At 34.3% G+C, this 22894-nt stretch overlaps 1 protein-coding gene across 1 annotated transcript in view; it reads right to left on the bottom strand.

The window, feature by feature from the left end:
• Wdr41 (WD repeat domain 41) overlaps nucleotides 1-22894 on the bottom strand; it is a 47480-nt gene that overhangs the window by 4621 nt on the left and 19965 nt on the right. Inside the window, exons 4-12 of the mRNA XM_076857108.2 lie at nucleotides 22647-22778; nucleotides 19774-19836; nucleotides 14661-14772; nucleotides 12023-12085; nucleotides 10444-10554; nucleotides 5476-5660; nucleotides 2584-2705; nucleotides 1226-1314; nucleotides 181-314 (exon numbers count right to left, since the gene is read on the bottom strand). Of these exons, the coding sequence (XP_076713223.1) occupies nucleotides 181-314; nucleotides 1226-1314; nucleotides 2584-2705; nucleotides 5476-5660; nucleotides 10444-10554; nucleotides 12023-12085; nucleotides 14661-14772; nucleotides 19774-19836; nucleotides 22647-22778 (1011 nt within the window). The remainder of the gene's footprint in view (nucleotides 1-180; nucleotides 315-1225; nucleotides 1315-2583; nucleotides 2706-5475; nucleotides 5661-10443; nucleotides 10555-12022; nucleotides 12086-14660; nucleotides 14773-19773; nucleotides 19837-22646; nucleotides 22779-22894) is intronic.

Genomic DNA, 22894 nt, shown 5'->3' with positions numbered 1-22894 from the left:
CTTGTTTGTTCAAATCCTCTCTCTGTAAAGGAAGACCTTAACTACCCACACTTATCCTATTCCGTGTTCAGATATAACAGAGGCCTACAGATGAGATAGTTTAGGTCTTTCTGAGACAAAGAGCAGTGCAAGGTAGAAGCAGGGAACCACATGGCCGGTGCTGTCCACTAAAAGCAGTACCTCCACAGAGGATGAGTGTCCAATCAAATCGCCAATGAGCTCCAGTGAACACAAAGTGGCATTTTCTTGCTGCTTTTTAATAGGTTGGCTGGCTTGTTTGTTCACTCTTCCAAATCCCCACATGTTAAAAAAACCTAAAAAAATGCAATCAGTTCTGTCATTTCCAAACTACTGAGCTTGACTTACAATAATGATATGAGACCAGAAAAACAGACAATATTTAAATGCAAAGATGTTCCACACTCATATTACCAAGCAGATGGTACCAAGTACTACACTGGAGTCTTTAAAATACATTATTTTGTTTCATCTTTTTTAACCGGCAAGGTTTGTTCCTAATTTCTTTTTATTGTCCCCACTTACCCATTAGTAAAGGTATATTAATATATACACACAAACACAGGGAATGAAAGAGAAGTAAAAGATCTGAATGACAAAGTCTAAAACAGGAAATAATTAAGATCAATCAACAAAATCAAGGAAAAGCAGCATGTGTGTGTTAAACACAATACCCTAGGGCCTCAGGTAAGTAAAAGAACCAGAGGAAACTAGAGGCACCAGCCTCTGATTTCATATTGGGTACTGGTAACTAATTCATTCAAACATCTAGAATTTTATTTTTCAAATGGAGCACCAAAAAGTCAAGAGCTCATGAGGTGATCACAAAGAAAAGTGTTCTTTTCCCATAAGTTATGTTTGATGTTAATGATAAAGAACACTTTAGTTTGACAACCGATGGTAAAAATTTTGTTTGTGTACCAATCAGAATTATAGACAATATTACTGAATAACTACTAGAAAATAACTGTTTTCCCTCAAAACAATAAAATCCCAGTTGAACTAAAATAAAGAGGCAGTTCTACTTTAGGGCAATATTAAGAAGTGGATCCTAGATCCCAATTACCCTATACTTACTGTAAACATCTAATACCTGTTTAGAGTACATTCTATTATTTCTGTGGCTTCACACAATCACCTTTCTTCTGCCTGACATATGAGGAAGGAGAGACAGAGAAAGGCTACCTTTTGGGGAAAAGACACACACCTGTTGGTACAGGTTCAGCTGTGAGCTGCTGTTTTTCTCGTAACTCCCAAATGCGTACACTGCCATCTTCTGAGCATGAGATTAACTGCCTGTCAGAACAGAAAATCAGTAATATGGAGAGAGCATCATGGAAGACCAAATGCTGAATCTGCAATCAAAGAAATCATTGGAGCCCTTGACTGTTTTTGTTGTTGTTTTGTTTTTTTCCAGCTCTTGGCACGAGTTCATAAAAATCACAATTGAGGGGCTGGGATTGTGGCTCAGCAATAGAGCACGCACCTAGCATGTGAAAGGTCCTGGGTTTGATCCTCAGCACCACATAAAATAAATAAAATAAAGGTATTGTGTCCAACTACAACTAAAAAATACATATGAAAAAAATCACAATTGAATGTGGCTTTACAATGCAAACTAAACACATTCTTCAGTAAAGGCACCCATGACACTATGTGCATTGGCTCAAATGCTTTAAATTAAAAAAATTTCTCCATTTAAAAAATTGCATTTAGGAGGGCTGGGGATATAGTTCAGTGATGGAGCACTTGTTTAGCATGTGCAAGGCTGTGGTTGTGATCCCCAGAATGGGTGAAAAAGACATTCAAATAAACTGCATGCATTATATTTTTACAATATTCTGAGCATTTGTATTCAGGGTGCCTCTTACTCTAAATATATCCTGCATAGAAAATAATGCTATTGTCTTCCCATAATTTCATCCATAGAAACTCTGCAGCTACAGCTACTCTGAGAGGAAAAGCCTCACTTCGAAGCCTTAGACAATGAGAAGCCTACCATTTAATTCTTTTTTTAAATATTTTTTTTAGTTGTAGATGAACACAATACCTTTATTGTATTCATTTTCTAAAAACTATTTTGTTTAGTTGTAAATGGACGCAATACCTTTACTTTGTTTATTTATTTTTATGTGGTGGTGAGGATCAAACCCAGTGCCTCACATGTGCTAGGCGAGCACTCTATCCCCCAGCCACAACCCCAGCCCCTACCATTTAATTCTGATTATAAACAAACAACAACAAGGTGGGTTTTTTATATATAAAATATAAATAGGAAAATCAGTACGTTGTTAAATGCCACAGTCTTTAAACTTGTTTTTTTTTTAAAAAAAGCACCAAATTTAAATAATCTTTTCTTAGAATGATATTCAATATAATTCCTTTGAACCTTGGTCCCTGTAATCAACTCCTCTTCAGAGTCAGCCATAGGGCATTCTCCATTACCAAAAGAACACAGCAGGTCAAGCCACAGAGCCAGGTAACTTGGTCACTTGAGAAATTACACTGGCAGCCCTGGGAACCGTGACTTACTTTCATCTACTGCAGAACAGATGGAACTTGTACCTGTTTGGAAGTTTGGCAATATGCAGGACATTGGAGTCATGTGCAGTTTTCTGGCAGGCAATCACACGCTTCATTTGAAGGTTATACACATATAAACCCCTTCCAACTGCAGCAAATACATTCTGGGGGGGAAAAGTTATTTAAAAAGGGCATAAAACTAATGCCTACTACACCTGGTATAATAGATTCCCAGCCCTTGTGTGACATCAGAAAATCATGGTTACCTCCCCTGTTCCCAGCCTTCAGCCCAAATTACTGTACTGCCCTCTGAAGTCCAAAAATGTCAAAGCACAAAGCTTTCCTTGGTGCTTGGTACTTTGATACAACTACTAATACAGAAAAGGCTCTGCATAACATTACTTTCTTCCTCGATGAGTTGTGACAGCTCAAGGAAGGAACTGTGGCTGGCAGCTTGGTCCTGCAGCAGCCTGGATTTTCATCTACGAAACACTATCCTTGAGAAAATTACTTAGCTTCTTTTGCCTGGAAAATGTGAGAAAAATTACTTGTACCCCTCATCTTAAGCAATCAAGAGACCTATAAATATGATTGAAAAAACATATGCTATAGTTGTACTATCATCATAAGATCCTCTGAAGGCTTCACAAAAAACGTTGTTTCTATGTAATGTTAGAAATACCTTTTTACTAAAACAACTTTAATTTTTTGAAAACATTTTTGCCAATTTCATCTTACTTCATCTTCAAAACATCTTGTTAAGGTAAGAAAAACATGCATCATTGCCATTTTCCAGATGAGCAAGTTAAATTTTTAAAAAGTTTAAAATTATAAAAAAAATCAGGCACAGACTCAATATCAAAATCAAAGTCATGTTATTCCAGTTTCTTGCTCTTTCCTTATACCATACCACCTAGCTTCTGAAATTATTTTTAAGTTACTAGACATCAGGTAGCACTTGTCTTGGAATCATTCATTTTTATTCATTGGGTACCCTAAGAGGCAGACCTATCAAAAATTCCTACAGATTTCCCCCTGCTTTCAACCAGAGATGTTGAGTCCCTAATCCTTCTTGTTGGCTACAAACCCAACTCAGACCTACTAACTGGGTTAGCTGTACCAAAGCATGCCCCTGAGCTTCCCAGAGTAAAAGTTGAATGATTAACAGAGTACTTAGGATTAAGTACTCTGTTCTCAGTAATGCAAGCTAAAACCAGTTACCATGCACAATTAAAGGAAATGGCTAGCCAAAGTACTAAAATCTAGAGCCCTAAGGATTATATTCAATGCAGAACCCCCAAAACTCATTCTACAGAGCAGGAAGTCCATGGAGTTCAAGTAATTAATCAAAGGCCATGTAGAAAATTATAAACATAATTAGAGAACTCATGAGCTTTGGGGCAGAGACATTCAACAGAGATACTCTATCAGTCATCCACCATCAATAATTAATGAAGGATAAAAAGAATCTAGAGATGGAAAGAACCCCCAACAAAAGAAAGAAAATTGGGGGAAACTGATTAATACTTACTCAAGCATTTATAGCGCTAATAAAGATTAATCAAAAAATCTTGAATACAAAATTAAAAAATTTTTAAGTACTAAATTTTACAAAAGTGAGAAAAAATACAAAATTTAAATACGCACACACTTATATATAATTTTAGGGCTATAATAAGAACACTTTTCTGAGTGTTCTCATATATTATATATAAGTGTGACCTATTGTTCTATCACATATATATATATTTTTTTCAAAATAAAATTGGGATACATAGAAACTTGATATTTAGGTGTACATGTATTTTAAAAAAAATTTTTTTTCAAACCCAGTGCTTCACACATGTAGGCAAGTACTCTGCCACTGGGCTACAAGCCCCAGCCCTGTGTACATGTATTTTTTTTAATCCACTTTTATCCTATTCTTATATTTTTGTTTTTAAAGAGAGATGCAAAGAAATTAAAAGCCTTTCCCTTTCAGTACACAACTTCTGAACTTTTAAAATAATAATAATAATAATAACATGTATGCCTTTAGAAAACCAGGATATAAAGGGACAAAATAAAGTGAAAGAAAAGCTTCCTCTAGTCCCCCTCCTCAATGTTTACATTTTTTTTGTGTGTGATCATGTTTAGAAAACTAACTCCCGCTTTCTGAGTTTCTCAGGCTAAAAGAAGAGATCCTCCCAAACCCCATTCCCAGTACTAGAGATTGAATCCAGTGATGCTGTATCACTGAACTAAATATCCCCAGCCCTTTTTATTTTGAGACAGAGACTTGATAAACTGCCTGGGTTGGACCTGAACTTTTGATCTTTCTAAGTGGCTGGGATTATAGCATAGGTCACCACAGAAGACTGTTTGTTTGCTTGTTTTTGTCAGGTCAGAGCCAAGATTCAGAAGTCCATTGGTACTGATCTTTTACAGCACAAGTGCTTCAAGAACATCACTGTCAAGGCCTAATATATGGATAGCAGCAATTCATCAATTAACTTCCCCAGATGTCAGCACACTAAAGATAAACATTCCTAGAATTTTTTGTTTTTATTTTTTTATCCCTCTCGGAAATGTACTAGAATCTTCAGAAGAATTTTTACAGTGTACTGAAAACAATTTTAAGCATTAACTTCAAATTCTGTGGGATTATTTAATCCAACCCAAAATTGTAATAGGGTTTCTAAATCTGCAGTCATCTAATCACTTCTTTGCCTGAAGATTAGGAGCAAAGATTTAAAAATCCTTTTTTAATGTAAGTGGTACAGTCTATGTAAAATATTAGACCATTTGAAGACAAACTTGAAACGACAGGGAATGATATTTTTATGTTCATTATGAGATTAAGTTTTAAAAATCAGAAATTTGGCTTATTAAAAAAGTTTATAGATAAAGTATAAACTTTATAGATAATGTATAGAATTTTTTTTTTTTTTTTACCTCTTCATCACATGTGAAATGATGAATGGAAATGTCATTTGGTTTTTGACAGAGTTTTATTTCTTGCTGGGTGTCCAGCTGTGGAGATGGGTCCCAGAAGTTGCGTTCATAAGCCTGAATGGTCCAGTCCAGGACATCCCAGATGATCAGCTCTCCAACATGGGAGCCCGTAACAAAACTCTGATCTAGGCAAAATTCACAAATGCCTAATTATTGATCATTTTCTCTAGGCTAAAGGAAAAAATGAATGGAATGCCTAGTAGTAATATTCTATAAAACCACAATAATAAGAACAATGAGACACCTAAATAAGCCAAACAGAAAGGTTAATAAAATAGAATAAAAAGACTAGAAATAGGCTTTAAGTTTAGTTTCTTAGTGTTTGATAATTATTACATTTTACTCTTGTAATAAAATATCTCATGCTGGAATGTTTAGTCAAGTTTGGGAATAAAAAATAAAAGAACCTTACCTTGGAATGTATACCAAAATAAGTTCAGAATAGTTTAACAAGTTCAAAATTGTACATAATATAAATTAAAATATTACAGGAACTTAAAGGATTAAAGAAAATAAAGCTGAACAGTTTTAAGAATATGGAGTGGTAAAGGGCTCTAAAGGAAGGAGGGCAGGAATGGGGGGAAGAGATCCAAGTAAATATCTGCTTGATAAGAAGAAAAAAAAATCATACACTTAGATGGCAAAGAGCTGGAGAAAATTTGCAACTTAGAAGTCAAAACAGGTTTAATATATTTGATACATAAGGAATTCTCAGAAATCACTAAGAACAAGATAAATACCCCAGCAGAAAAATGTGTAAAGGAGCTGAACAGGGAAACAAGTGATCAATAAATATGTATAAAGATTTTTAAACTCCTTTAATAATCAAAGAAATTTAAATGCAACAAGATACCATTTATTGACTTGTAAATTGGAAAAGTTACAGATTTATAAATTGAAATTCATAAATTTCTTATTATAAAACAGAAAAATGCCCAATACCAGCAAAATCATAGGAAATCAACATGTTCATATACTGCTACTGCCTTAGTACTCATTGATATAAATCTGAAATAATCTTTTCAAAGATTAATTTGGTAATATATATCAAAACCATAAAAATATAAGCCACCGATTCCACTTCTAGGAATTTACTTTGAAGGAAATGTATAAAAGACATATATACAAGGTTGCTAGACATAGTCTTAAAAACCTGAAGACAACTTAAACATCTAATTGGAGAGCAAATATATCAGACATTCACAAAATGAAACAGTAATGCTATTATTGAAAGTTAAGTTGTAAAAGTATGTTTTTATATTGACAAGGAAATATATTCATGAGATACTATTACAAAACAGTATATCATATTTATATATCATTATATATAATTATAATACACACACATATACAAGGATGTAGACTAGTGTTTAATTCTGGATGATGGGATGATTTTAATTCTTTTTTTTTTTCAGTGTTTCTCACTATTTTCTTCTATGATTATCTAACTTGTATAATGACGTTTTAAAAATCTTTAAATAAAATGAAATCAATGGGCCAAGACACTTTACACATTATGCATTCACTGAAAATGTACAACTGCTAGATTAAAAATTACCTCTAAAAATGTAATTTGTTTTGATTCTTTACATTTTTGAGGTAAGAGAACAAAACAATGCACTGAGTCTGGAAACCAAAGTTCTAACTTTGCCTCTGCCTATTTTTAGGCAGGTGTTCTTTAGGAAATCATGAACCTTTCTTCATCTTGGATTTCTCATGCATTAAATGAGAATGATTGTAAATATCAAGTTAAATAATACATGTCTAGACATTTTTAAAAAGATATCAAATGTTATCTTTGAGTCTCAGGTATTATTTTGAGCCCCTAGTATTATTCCACATTAATGGTATTAAAACATCCAGTGACATGTGATTTAAGAAAACACAGATGAATACTTGTGATTTAATTATTCCATTTATCCAGTAAACCAGCAAGACAGAAATCTGTAATAACCAGATGTCTCTTAGAAATAAAAAAAATTACTAGTAATCATACATGTAAACATTCTGTCTTAGTTCCAAGGCCATAATAGGTAGCTTTATTAAAAGATTATAGATTTTTCTGTGTGAAAAATAAGTTCAATTCTTATCTCAGGAGAGAAACAACTTTGTATTTTTAGTAGTGTAAAAGTTTAAAGCAGTCCAAATCATTCTATAACCTTCTCTTTCACCCTTTACCTTGCTCTTTTCAATTTCACTCAAATTGTAAACGAATCAGAGAACTGAGAGTATAGACACCTCCTGACTTTGGTTCTGCATCTTAGTTATAACACAGAGTGAACCCACTGAGGTCATGCAGCTGTCTGCTGACTTAATTCTCCAAGTACCTGTGATTCCTCTATGCAACAGAAACACAGTATTAATGACCACTTGAAATTTTTCACTAAGAACAAAATGCTTGCATTCATCTGAGTCAGCACATGGTTTATCACTGTGCAAATTATTTATATTCCTATACAAGTCACGCAAAATGTTTCACACCAAACAGCCTCAATGGTGTTATATTAGTGGATAGACTTTCATCCTCTAAGTATCAAGATACTTAGTATGGAAATCTGACCTGGCATCTGTCTATTCATAACTTGCAAGTACTAATACTTTGTGATACCAGACCATGCTGTCAGCACAAAGCAAGAAAAGGAAAAAAATGAAGAAGCACACAGAGCCTTTGGCCAGAAGGTATTAGCAAAGTCATGTTGTTTGTCTTAGGAAATCTCTGCCTGGGCATGCAAATCTCCTGGTATATATTATTCATATTTGTGGGAGTTCTAGTATACCATTCTAAGGTTGCCTTGGGTCTACCTCACTGAACATGTACGTACTCCCCCAGCTCCCCAAGTTAGAAACCCAGTAACTGGCCACATCTTTTAGTGTTAATGGATAAGGACAAAGAGACAGGGTAGAAATTAGAGGAGGAAATTAAACAACATAATCAATTCAGGATCACGAAAATCTTCAACATCATTGACATGCCCATGCACAAGAGAAGATGGTTAGCAATCTTTTTCAAACTTTACCAGACTGCCTGGCCATGTATGATTGCTAAATATTCTTTTGCCTTATTTATATCTGTAGTGTAATTTTATAGTCATGGAGTTTATAAAGCAGAAAGTACTGCAAGTTTTCTATAACGTTCATTAATAACTTTTTTTTTGCATTAGCTTTCCATTTTCCTTCCTTTAAGAATCTGGCAAAGAAATATTTGAAAGAACTTTCTTAAAATGTTATAAGCCTTGGAATGGAGACATAGCTAGTGGTAGAACATCTGCTTAGCAAACCCCAGCACTACCCGGGGGGAAAAAACAAGTATTGTAAAAGAACCAGAGAACTAGAGTATAGACACCTCCTGACTTTGGTTCTGCATCTTGGTTATAACACAGAGTTAACCATTGTTTATCACTGTGCAAATTATTTATATTCCTATACAAGTTTGCATACCACACAGAGAAAAAGAAAGACCATGAAGTTAAGGCTATACCAGGAACACCCCATCATCTTCATTTAAGTAATCATACTGGTTCAATGGTACCACTGTTTCATCACTAAAACAAGCTAACTAGGCATGACCAGTGTAACAGGCCAGAACATTGCCATGCTTTTCTCAGCAGCTCTGGGGCCTTGGGGAGGCTTCAAAAGGTCTTTTGTGCTGCTATCCATGGCTAGAAAAAAAATGGTCCCCAGAGACAATGAAAGGGGCACTACCAATCATTGTTATTTCTATCACCATAGACAATTTGGGCCTTAGAAAGACATATAGCTGAGTTTATAAGAAGATGGCTATTGGGCAAAGGATTTTGGAGCTGGAAGGGACATTCTGACTAATATACATGAAAACGTGACTGAGTAGCATAAAAACAGAGACCACATTTGGTCCTCTTGGTGCTTTCTGTGCCCTTCTTTCCCCTCATCTCATGTTTACACAAAATATTCTTCAAGAGCCAGTCCAGGCTTCAGATAAATATGAGGTTGGGGTCCAGGTCCTTTCTACTATTTCATATTCACAGGATCCTTTGCAGTCTCCACAAGAAGAATTCTCTCACCTGATTCATTCACAGATCACCCATAGAGCTCTGATGATATAAGCTGTCATTTATTTGTAAGTGAAATAGCTAAATGTCAAGATCTATGGTTTGTGATCTTATCCTGCGGTGTGATGTCAGCTTCAGCTCGTAGATACTCACTAATATAGTATATGGAGCCAAATAAGATGTCTGGCAAGTCAAAACCCATAACTACAGGAAAGGCAGACATGACTCATTTTCTGCAAACCTTTCTTATTCACTGGGATTCTTCAATCACAACTACAACTGGCTTAAATCCTAGTTATTCCACTTTAATGAATAACTTGCTATGTGATATTGTACAATATGGTCAACAAGACAAAAGGGCATAACTATTTCCAATCTTTTCTAGTAAAGAAGAACTGGCCAGGGCTGGGATTGTGGCTCATCGGTAGAGTGCTCGCCTAGCACAGGCGGGACCCGGTTTCAATCCTTAGCACCACATAAAAATAAAGACATTGTGTTGTGTCTATCTACACCTAAAAAAAATAAATATTAAAAAAAAAAGAACTGGCCAGAACTATTTGCCAAGAATGCTGCAATGCTATGAGCACTGTGATGATCAGCTCACAGCTACCATGCAGTACCTGGGATAATTATGCTTTTCTCTATCTTCTTGTTGCTGCCTCACTCTGTTTTCCTTATGCCTAACTCTTAGACTTGACAACATTTGAGACTTCTTGCTTAGCTTCACTGGCATAAGCTTAGAGTGAAAGAGAATCACAATCTCTAACAACCTATTACTCTAATAACAGTCATTTGAGAATCCTGGAAAAAAACACTAAAGTTCAGAATAGGTTAACACATTCAAAATTATGCATAATATAAATATGTATGATGAGCTTACCATTGACATTAACCAATGAAAGAATATTATCCTGGTGATCAAGGAGGCGCTTAACTTCAATAATATCCCATTCAAAGGATCCTTCTGTGGGTTCTACTAACCTGAAAATTACTAAATGACAAAAAGAGATACTGTTCTATTAAAAATGTTCAAGAAAGATAAAGTACCATTTTCTACTCAAAAAAGCAAGTATTTCGTGAAGTGAAAAATACCTACCATATTGAAAAACCCATCTCCAAAGATAGCCTTATTCATACTAATTTAAATGGTTTCTTTCAAATGCTTGAGATGTTTGAAACAATCTACTCAAACTCCAAGTCAGGGTTTCCTTAGAACTTGTTTGCTTTATTGATTCTTCCAAATTAACTAGCAAATAATGAAGTCCCCACTCTTTCTAGGACTTCAACTCATGTTGTCCAGCTATCCCATCCCACTCTTTACCTGGCTGGTGACTGTCCCACATCCTTGAAACAAGTCCATTATCTATTTTCTCTACTCACATTCCTAGGCCAGTAAGTACTGCTTTGAACTAGACTACAAATTCATGCTTAACTTTAACTCAGTGACAAATAAACAAAAACACAACTTTTCTTGATATCTAGGCACACAATATATTATAAATTCGCTGAGAATAAGCCATAGAATTTTTGTATGTCAAACAGTTCTTTTGATTATAGTAGATGTTCAATGTTTTGCTTAACTCATTATCTGACTTTAATAGTTTTATTTAAACTAGTAGAATTCTAATTTTAACCAATACAGAAAATATAAAATCAAATCAAGTAAAGTGATTCTGTCAACCAATACTTAATTATACTTCTACTACGTACTTGGAGCTTTAGCTATCAAATGTGAACAAGGCCCAGTCTTGAAATGCTCAGTCCACAGTGAGAATGAGACTCTTACACAGACTTAGCATCAGTAAATTAAGTGCTATGATAAGCCACTGGAGCAAGTGCTGTGGATGCTCAAAGATTAAGATTCCTAACTTCTGAGAAGTAGAAAGGTCTTTTATCCTTTCCAAGTAGTGGTAATTACCCACCCAAGTCTCTCTTCTTTCTCACATGTCTCTCTGGGAAACAGGTCATACCATTTTTTTTCTTCTTCTGTATTTCTGACACTATTTCACCTACTTATAAATCTCTAGCAAGGTTATTATATTCTGATAGCCATTCATGTTCAAACTGTGGTTGTCAAGAGAAGGTCTTTTAGATGATACAAAAGAGAACTCCTACACCTACAAAGTTGTGTGAAAATGCTGCTTTAAGTAGAATACTACCAAGTCATCCTGAGACTGCGATTTTAGAAAAAGCAGCAATACATTGTTAAAACAACAAAGAAAACAGTAAACTAAACTACTAACAAGAAACCTGATGTAACATCTTGAAAATGTTTCACTTTCTGTATCACTTTCAACAATCCCAAGGAGCCAAGGCTTGGCAGGGGCAAATATTCCTGAAATAAAGACTACTTTGTCTTTCCAGCACTTATATACTAGTCTAGTTTAAAATATATACACATATACACACATGCACACACATGTATATAAATAAAAAAAGAAAGAAAAAATCATACTCACTCAGTTCTTTGCCAACTGCTGCTATGACACAGTTCTTAGGTACTTCAACCAAAGCACTGATACCTTCAGAAATATATAAAATTCAAATCATTTTTTATGAATTCCAACAAAAATATTCTGAGTTTTATGTCAATCATTTCCTATAAAGGAGACGGTAACAACAAAGTACCCAAAACTTGCTACAAACATACTTATATACATATTTAGGAAAATGATTGTTCTAAGTAGATTTCTGAGACCTCTGGAAGACACTGATTTATTATGGGTAGAACATGCTCTTTGAAAACTTTTACTGTTTTGGCAAAGTTGTATATTCAGCCATTTCAACTTCCTTCTGATAATCTCCATCACCCATTTACAAGATGGCTAATTCAAATGAGATAAAATTGGTATTTTTCCCTCAATGTGAACTTAAGCCTGCGCACTAAATGAGCTAAAAGGACATTGCGAAATACATATTTGTTCTTCATCCTGTTTCCTATAACCCAACTTCTAAAACCCTTTGAATTTCCAAAAATATAGTGTGTTTTATATGCTAATGGGATGGCTGGCAGTCACTAGGTCACTTAAGAATGAGGACTGGTTGCCAGAAAGATCAAGGCAGAATCAGAGGATTAGGGCTTTCAGCCCCATCTCCCTACCTCCAGGGAGAATATAGGGGCTGAAGGTGGAATGGGTCACTAGTAGCCAATGACTTAATCAGCCATGCCTATGGAATAAAGCATGTTTTTTGTTTGAAAAACAACAGGACAGGGTTCAGAGATTCCATATAGCAGACACGTGGAGGTTATGGAGGTTGACACACTTGGAGAGGACACAGAAGCTCCTCACCCCTTCCCACCTGCGTTCCCCATGTGGCTTTCCTCTGCATCCTTTGTAATACCCTACCTGAGTTCTGAGAGCTGCTCTAGTCATTAATCAAATCCAAGAAGGGGGTTGTGAGAATCCTGATTTATAGCCCATGGGTCAAAAAACATAGTGTTATAAATGGCATTTGAAGTGAGATGGGGCAGTCTTGGGGACTGAGCCTTTAACCTGTGAGATCTGACTGAGGCGAATTAGAGGACATCCAGCCGCCGTCCACCACTGAAGCATTGCATGTTGGAAGCATGGTTTTGAATGAAAATATAGGAGAAACTGAATTTGGTGAGTCAGAGTTAGCCAATAATTAACAGCATTCTTATGGTCAATAAATACATTTACAAAAGTCTAAAATAATCAGTTATACCATACCATATTTCATACAGAGTTTTCTGTAGGGTTTGTCTGTTTATTGTGTTAAGAGACAGGGTCACACTATGTCGCCCAGACTGGGCCATACCTCTTGGACAAGTGATCCTCTTGCCTCAGCTTCCCAAGAAGCCGAGATTACAACCATATACCACCATGTTTTTAAGTATAGAGTTCTGAATATATTTTCATAACTGAATCATGAAATGATTTGAAGCTAACCATGATTTCTATATGTTATAATTATTACTTTTGTTAGAAAGAATTATAGAGTTAAGAGTTGATGTATTAGAACCAGCATATATGTTGGCAAAAATCTATGTATTAAAGTTAATTTTCCATTGTGATATATACCATATAGATGTAATTCATAGTATATAGGTAAATTTGGAAAATATTTTACTCATGTGCTTGTCTTTCCCATCCATCGAGACTAGTAGCACTGTTGTGATCTGAAGAGCTTTTCTGGCTTAATTTCTCCTCTACATGTCTTTTTTTTTAACCAGTATGTTTTGTATTTTCCCATGTGTGAGATAGTGCTAGAGGAGGAAATGAAAGTATAATGGGGCCAGAGGAAGTAGAGGAGATAAGAGGAGATGCACAGAGTATGAGAGTACTTCAAAATGCAGAAAACATTCTATGTTAAAAATGTTCATTACATGCCACATTTTTTTTTTTATCCATTCGTCTATTGAAGGGGATGAGAGGTGGGAGGGAAAGGGAGAGAGAAGGGAAATTGCATGGAAATGGAAGGAGACCCTCAGGGGTATACAAAATTACATACAAGAGGAAGTGAGGGGAAAGGAGGAAAAATATAAGGGGGAGAAATGAATTACAGTAGAGGGGGTAGAGAGAGAAGAGGGGAGGGGAGAGGGGAGGGGGGATAGTAGAGGATAGGAAAGGCAGCAGAATACAACAGACACCAGAATGGCAATATGTAAATCAATGGTTGTACAACTGATGTGATTCTGCAATCTGTATATGGGGTAAAAATGGGAGCTCATATCCCACTTGAATCAAAGTGTGAAATATGATATATCAAGAACTATGTAATGTTTTGAACAACCTACAATAAAAATTAATTAAAAAAAATGTTCATTACATTATTTGTGAAGTGAATATACTAACTGAAAATGGCTACCTGTAATCTTTGGAGCTAAACCAAAACAAAACCCAAATCCCCAATAAAGACCTTTGTGTTCATAAAGTCTCTTTGAAGATTTGCTGTCTTCTAGAGTCGATCAATCATGATTCAGCAATATATATATATAATTTTTAGTTGTAGATGAACACAATTCCTTTATTTATTTATGTGGTGCTGAGGATCGAACCCAGTGTATCATAGGTGCTAGGCAAGTGCTCTACCACTGAAATTCAACCCCAGACCCCAGCATTATATTTTGTTTACCTGTATCAGAAAGGTGGCTGGTCTTACACAGGAGATCTAATTTTCGGTTCCACACACATAAGTCATTCCCACCAGAGAGCCAAACATCTAGTCTCTTAAGAACAGTTAAACACTGCAAAATTGATTTGAAATGTGTGTCAATTTAAAAATTCAAGCATTTCATTGTTCAATGGTTTTAAACTACGCCCACAAGTTCAGATCCTGAGCCAGAACCACTGAGCTAAGATGTTCTCTGTCCTGACCACAAAAACTATTAGATAATAAATGTTTATTGCTTTAAGCCACTAAACTGTGAGGTAATTTCCTACTCAGTAATAGAAAACACACAATGTTTAAACTCCTTTTTAAATAAAATAGAAAATGCAACCTTAGTTTTTGAGTTTCAGATTAGTTATCTCCTAATTCTTCCCAATAATTCTGTTTGGTAGACTCAGGATGGTCAGCATTTCAAGGACTGACCTTCACCTCTAGTGAATCCCTAAAGGGCCCCTTAATAGTCCTTTCCTCACCTGCCCACTGGCAGCTTAGAACAAAGACAAGAGCAAGAAAGAATTAAAAAGAAAATGAGGAGTTTCTGGTGATCTTGTCTAGGTTGCAAGTAGGGCTGTTTTTAAAAAGAGTTGAAAGCAATCAGTGCAGTTTTTATTTCATGAGATCCTATGCTGCCTAATCTCTGCTTTAATATCAGTACCTTATTCATTTTATTGCCCAATAATATTCCTCTGTATGGATATGCACATTTTATTTATTCATTCATCAATTGCTAAACATGTAGGTTGTTTCCATCTTTTAGCTATTATGAATAATACTGCTCTAAATACTCGTGGACATGTTTTTATTTCTCTTGGGAATATATCTAGGAGGATAGTTGTGTTAAATAATTCTGTTAAATATTTTGATCAACTGCCAAACTTTTTTCCTAGTGATGGTACCATTTTACAATCCCACCAGCAATGTATGACGGTTACAGTTTTTTTTTTTCACATCTTATTAACACTTGTTAAGACTGGTCTTTGGTCTTTTAGACATGAATCATTCTGGTATGTATAAAATAGTATTCTATTGTATGTATATGTGGGGTTTTCTTGTGTTTTGTTTTATTTTTACATAGGGTCTAAGTTACTGAGGCTGGTCTACACATTCAATCCTCCTATCTTAGTCTCAAATTGCTGAGATTATCAATGTGGTTTTTGATTTGCATTTCTCTAAAGACTAACGATGTTGAGCTTTTCATGAGTTTCTTGGCTACTTGTCTTATTCAGAGAAATTTGTTTTAAATCCTTTATTTATCTCTTTTTTTTAAAGAGAGAGTGAGAGAGGGAGGGGGAGAGAGAGAGAGAGAGAAGTTTAATATTTATTTTTTAGTTTTCATCGGACACAACATCTTTGTTTGTATATGGTGCTGAGGATCGAACCCGGGCCGCATGCATGCCAGGTGAGTGCGCTACCGCTTGAGCCACATCCCCAGCCCTATTTATCTCTTAATTGTGGAGAATTCTTTGCATATTCTGGATGCAAGTACACTGAATTTGCAAATACTTTCTTCCATTTTACAGGTTATTTTTTCACTTTCTCAGTGGTGTTCCTTTGAAGCACAAAAGCTTTTAATTTTGATGAGGTCCTTTTAATATTTTTAATAAATGAAATGTTTTCAATTTAATTGTTTTGTAGGTGGATATCTTGTTGCATTAAGCTTTTTTTTTTTTTTTTTTTTTGAGACAGGTGTCTCCCTAAGTTACCCAGGCTGGTCTCAAACTTCTGGACTCCTCCTACTTCGGCTTGCAGAATAGCTGAGACTATGGCACCTGGATCAGCATCATTTTTTTTGAAGTCTTGTCTTTCTTCCATTGAAGGGTGTTGGCACCATGTCAAAAATCACAAATATTGTCTATATATGTGAGATTTTATTTCTGGACTATCAATTATATCCTTTTGATCTGTATGTCTACCATTATGCCAGTACAACACTGACTTGATTACTTCAGTGTTATGTAAGTTTTTCAATGGGGAAGTGACAGTCTTACAATTTTGTTCTTCCTTTTCAGGACTGTTTTGGCTATTCTTGCTTGCCAGTTTCGAAATAAAAAGTCAGCTATAATTTTGATAATGATTTTGTTCCATCTGTAGATCAATGAGTGGTGCTATAATCTTAACAATATTAAATCTGATCCATGAACATGGAATATTCTCTTCAGTTATTTAGATCTTCTTTCAACTCATTTTGAAATTTTTAATGAAAAAATCCTGAACTTCTTTAAATTTATTCCTAAGTGTTCTATTTGTTTGGATGTTACCATAAATGGATTTTCTTAATTTTTAGAGGGTTAAATATTAGTAAATAACAAATACAACTGATTTTTATATATTGATTGTGTATCCTGAAACCTTACTAAATTAATATATTAGCCTTATCAGTTTTATTGTGGATTTAGGATCTTCTATATGCAAGATCACATCGTTTGTAAATATAGACAGTTTCATGCCTTTCTTTCCAAATTGATGTCATTTATTTCTTCTTCATTGCTAATTGCCCTGGCTAGAACTTCAAGTACTATACCAAACAGAGTGCTCAGTGCAGACGCTTTTACTTTGTTCCTGATCTCAGGAGGAAGAGTGTTCAGTCTTTTGCCCTTAATAAAATCCTAGTTCACAGAGTATTTTTATCATTAGAGGGCACTGATGTTTATTGAATACTTTCTCTGCATCTATTGAGATGATCATGTGATTTTTACCATGTATTCTTACTATGATGTACTTCATTGACTGATTTTCTTATGTAAAATTAAGCTCATACTAATGGGATAAATCTCCCTTGATTATGTTGCATAATCTCCTTTTATATATTACTGGATTTGGTTTGCTAATTTTTTTAAATATTTATTTTTTAGTTGTACACAATACCTTTATTTTGTTTAATTATTTTTATGTGGTGCTGAGGATCGAACCCAGGGCCTCGCAATTGCCAGGCGAGTGCTCTAAGGCTGAGCTACACCCCCAGTCCCTTGATTTGCTAATATTTTATGGATGTTAATGTACTGCTTTTGTTACATAACATTATCATTAGCATGGTACAAACTCTTTATATTCTTCTGAAGTGATATTTTTTAAAAAATATTTTTAGTTGTAGATGGAAACAATAACTTTATTTTATCTATTTACATTTTTATGTGGTGCTGAGGACAGAACCCAGTTCCTCACATGTGATAGGCAAGTGCTCTACCACTGAACCACAACCCCAACCCTGGAAATGACATTTTAATGAGTGTGTATATGTGGGTATATATATATGGGGTGTGTGTGTGTATGTGCACACATGCATATAATTTCTTAAATTTTAATTTTTTTATTCTAATTAGTTATACATGACAGTAGAATACATTTATATACTTTGATATATCATATATAAATGCAGTATAATTTCTCATTTTTCTTATTGCATATGTTATAGAATCACATTGGTCATGCAGTCATATATGCATAAGGTAATAATGTCTGTTTCATTCTATTATCTTTCCCACCTTCATACCACTTCCCCTCCCTTCACTCCCTTCTACCTAATCTAAAGTAACATAGCCACCCCCCCTTCCATGGCCACCCCCCCCTTACTGTGAAGTAGCTTCTGCATATCAGAGAAAACATTCTGCCTTTGGTTAATTTTTTTTTTGATTCATTAGTAAAGCCAAACTGCCCTCCAGCAGAGCATGTGAATTTATTCTCTCAAAAAGCAATAAAAATGTCAATTTCACTATCTCCTTGCTAACACTCACCCTGATAAGAAGAATTTACTAGTTCAAATGATAAATAATAGCATTTCACATATATAGCATTTCATATATATATGAAATTCTTAAAAAATTATCTCTTCAAGAATAACTGATCTAATGAACTAAAGTGAACACAATATTACTTGTTTAACAAAAAAAATTTTTTTTTGTAAAGCAGGATCACAGCCAGAGTAAAAAAATACAATTACCTAGCTAATTTCAATAAACCCCTTTATAAGGTATTTTTACCATACTGAAATAAGGTACTTTATTATTGACCAGTTCCTATGACTAGTTCATGAAACAGTTCCCAAAAGGAACTTCCCCCAAAGACACTAATTTATTTTTTCTCCTTCTCTATTCCTTCAACTCAAGTATTTTCAATTGAAACCTAATGACCTTGTTTTTTCAGATAGTAGGAATTATTTTTAAGAAATATATAAGTAACATCTTTTCAGATCATTTAGAGATTTTGATCAAGTCAATACTTTAATGACTTCTTCAGAGAAAGTTCATTGGTAAACTAAATATGAGCATACAGGACATAATACTTCTTTCCCCAGAATCTTTATTGTTATTCATAATAGCACAGTGCCATGAAGTAGCTACCAGAGATGCTGCCTTTTAGGAAAAAAAATCTTTTCAATGTTGAAAAAAAAAAGTGTCATCTCCAACATGAAGCTCAGTTAGCTTTAAAGCAAATGAGGAAATACCTCATTTTATTAGTGTCTTTTCCCAAACTGGCTAAGATTAAAAAACAGTGTTACTTTCTTAGAACATTTAAGGTAATTTCTTCTGTATGAATAACAAGTAACCAAGACTTATCCATGTTTGTTTCTCCAACATGTAGCAGAGTTTCTCTCACATAAGAAGTGCCAAATGATGTTTGTAAAATTAATGAACCTAATAGAAGCTAATTAGTCATGAAAGATTTTTAATTTTAGAACTAATTGACATATCTTTATGACCTTAAAGAAGGGAGTAGTCAAGGGACAAATAACTCCATATTTTTAGTTCAAAGAATAAAAAAAAAAACCCAAGTAGTTATTGTTACAGTCTTCCTATAAGTGGCATCTCAGGATTACCTACTAAAAATATGCCCAGTTCTATTTTCTTTCTTATCTTGCTATAATAATTAGCCCCTGCTCTACTTTCCATTTGAAACACTGTTAAGAGTCAATACATATGTTCACAAAAATCTAGTCTTAGAATCAAGTGACTGCAGGTGTCTGTGAAGAAATAATTTTTAAATTTCCCAAAGTAATTTTATGTAATTTATTTAACCATTTTTTTTCCTGAGACAAAAACGGATTACCATTAAAAACTCTTAACTTCTTTAAGATTTTTACCTTTACAGTAGACTGGAAACATGATACTCTCTGAACTTGTCTGCCAGTATCAGAATCCCATACCTAAATTTATGTTAAGAAATAATTTCTAAGTAGAATTTTTAAAATCTTAATTATGAGATAACTTTTTCTAATTAGAATGAAATCACAAACATTAAACTTTCAGTTAGAAGATCTTTAAATAAAACATAAACTATTTAATACTTATACTACCACAAAATTTAATTCATATAGTAAGTCATCAACTTAGCAGAGCAGGATTACGATCTACAATAAGCTTGAGGTAAATTTTACTACCAAACTATTTGCCAATGCCAGCAGAATGAGTGGCCTGATACTGAATCTTTACACGCATTAAATACTGCAAATGTTTAAGGTTTATTCACTGAAACAGTCTGCCATAATCTAATAAACATGAACATAAAGAATTTATACTAAAAAGTATCACATCTGTTAATGATATTTCCTAAAGGCTCCCTGCAGTATGCATGGCATGATTTACTACTGTTATCCTGATTCAAAGAAGACACAGTATACTATTGTTACCTGTATACATATTTAAAATAATTATAATCACCCTGAAGTACTATTAGAGTATTTTAGGAATAGTTTAATAAAAAGAAAGTATTTTAAATTCTATATTTGTAGCTTATACTGAAAAAGAAAAAAAAAACAAAAGAAAATAATACTTGCCTCAATGCAGCAGTAGTTTTAAAGCAGCTCTGGTTAACATCTGAGCAAATTTTTGTCCTTGTTTATGTCATACTTTAATCACCAAGACACACGTGCTCATGTATATATATATGTGTATATATGTGTGTGTGTGTGTGTGTGTGTGTGTGTGTGTGTGTGTGTGTAGGTATATATACATATATGTGTGTGTATATATATACATATATATGTGTGTATATAGTATATACACACCCACACCCACATCCATATGTATATATACATACACACACACACACACATATATACATCTATTGCCATTTAAACCTTTTCTTGGAAGTTTTCTCACCTATACGCAATGTGTCTGGAAAACACTTCAGCTGAAGAATTTCTTTAAAGTGTGTTATTAAATAGTATGTCTTAGTACTATCAAAGCCTAAGAAATAGTGTCACTATTCCTTGAAACTGTTTAAACAGAACTTCAGATAATCATAAACTTTTTAAAGTCAATCTGACACCTTAAAAAAAATAATGAAGGACTATAGTTATCTCTAGCACTTGGCTATGAGCTTCACAGATTCAATTCCTCATATAGATAGTATATTAGGATGAACTTGTTTATAGAAAATATTTTATGAAGACAGTGTCACAGTGTCCTATAGTGGTCCAGAGTTCTGACTTTGCAGCCAGACTGCTTCTCAGTTCTACCCTACACTGGCTCTGTGCCTTGGGGAAGTTATTTAAGATCTCTACACTTCTACTTTCTCATCTGTAAATGAGAAGAGTTAAAAATATCTTTCAAAGGGCTTTTTCAGGATTAATAGAAAGACAATGTATAGCACACATAAGCACTTAATAAAATTTTACCACTGCAGTTACATCTTAACTTTTTACCTAAAATTATGAGGAAAATAAATTCACCTTTTAAAATTGTTTTTGAATACTGAATGTTAATATTAAACAGATGGTAACTACTTTTATGCAGATTCAGAAATCCAAAGGTTCTCATGGGTTGGGGCCATTACATTTCTTTTTACAAATTAAAAAAGGGGAAATGTGAATTATTCTGTAGTCCAACTCATCTTTGTTTCCCTAAATTGAAAAACAAAAATAAGATAATAAAAAAAACTTTAAGCCCACTTTCTCCCATTTCCTCCATTTTACACAACTTGATATAACAGTAACTCTGGAAAGAACAGCTTTAGTCATGGGCTTTCCATCAATACAAGCCTTAACCTGCTATTTCTAGTCTAATACTTTTCAGATGCCTAATACTTTTAAGAAGTGTCTTATTTAAAAACAAATGCCAAATGTCTTCTTTGATATAAGGAGAGTAACTAAGAACAGAGTAGGGACGAAGAGCATGAGAAGAAGATTAACATTAAACAGGGATGAGAGGTGGGAGGGAAAGGGAGAGAGAAGGGAAATTGCATGGAAATGGAAGGAGACCCTCAGGGGTATACAAAATTACATACAAGAGGAAGTGAGGGGAAAGGGGGAAAAATATGAAAAATATAAGGGGGAGAAATGAATTACAGTATAGGGGGTAGAGAGAGAAGAGGGGAGGGGAGGGGGGGAGGGGGGATAGTAGAGGATAGGAAAGGCAGCAGAATACAACAGACACTAGTATGGCAATATGTAAATCAATGGATGTGCAACTGATGTGATTCTGCAATCTGTATATGGGGTAAAAATGGGAGTTCATATCCCACTTGAATCAAAGGGTGAAATATGATATATCAAGAACTATGTAATGTTTTGAACAACCAACAATAAAAATTAATTTAAAAAAAAAGAAGTGTCTTATTTTTTTTTTGGCTATTTAAATTTTTATTAATTAAAATGAGATAACATGCAAAGTGTCCAGAACACTGCCTGTTGCCCAGGAGGCACCCAACCCAGTAAGTGCTAACCACCATCATCATCATTAACATGTGAGGTTCTTTAGTACAGATGTCCATATGTCTACTCTTGCCTGAATTGTTTCTTTTTTTTTTTTAATTAATTTTTATTGTAGGTTGTTCAAAACATTACATAGTTCTTGATATATTATATTTCACACAAGAAGTGTCTTATGAAGACTACAATAAAATCATTTTTGCTACATAGGGTAGATAGGCCCCTAGAGTCTAAAGATTGATAATGCATGTAGTTGTCCCTTGGGCCACTGTGGCTATTTCACTTTCTTCTAGATTTAAGGATATAATAACTGTTCGATCAGCAGAGGCTGTCAAGATGAGTTGATTTTTTTCTTCACAAGATTCCAAGGAAGGAAATGTAATAACAGCTGTTATCTTTTGAGTGTGTCCACTGAGTTCCAAAAGCTTTTCTCCTGTCTAAAATACAAAAAAAAAAAAATGTTAATAGGTTCATTTTTCATAATTTAAATAATCTTAAATAACATTAAGAAGAGGGCTGGGGCTATAACTCAGTGGTAGAGCACTTATATAGC

Source organism: Callospermophilus lateralis, chromosome 5 (assembly GCF_048772815.1).
Source record: "Callospermophilus lateralis isolate mCalLat2 chromosome 5, mCalLat2.hap1, whole genome shotgun sequence".
NCBI lineage: Eukaryota > Metazoa > Chordata > Mammalia > Rodentia > Sciuridae > Callospermophilus > Callospermophilus lateralis.
This window is presented reverse-complemented; position numbering and strand designations above follow the sequence as displayed.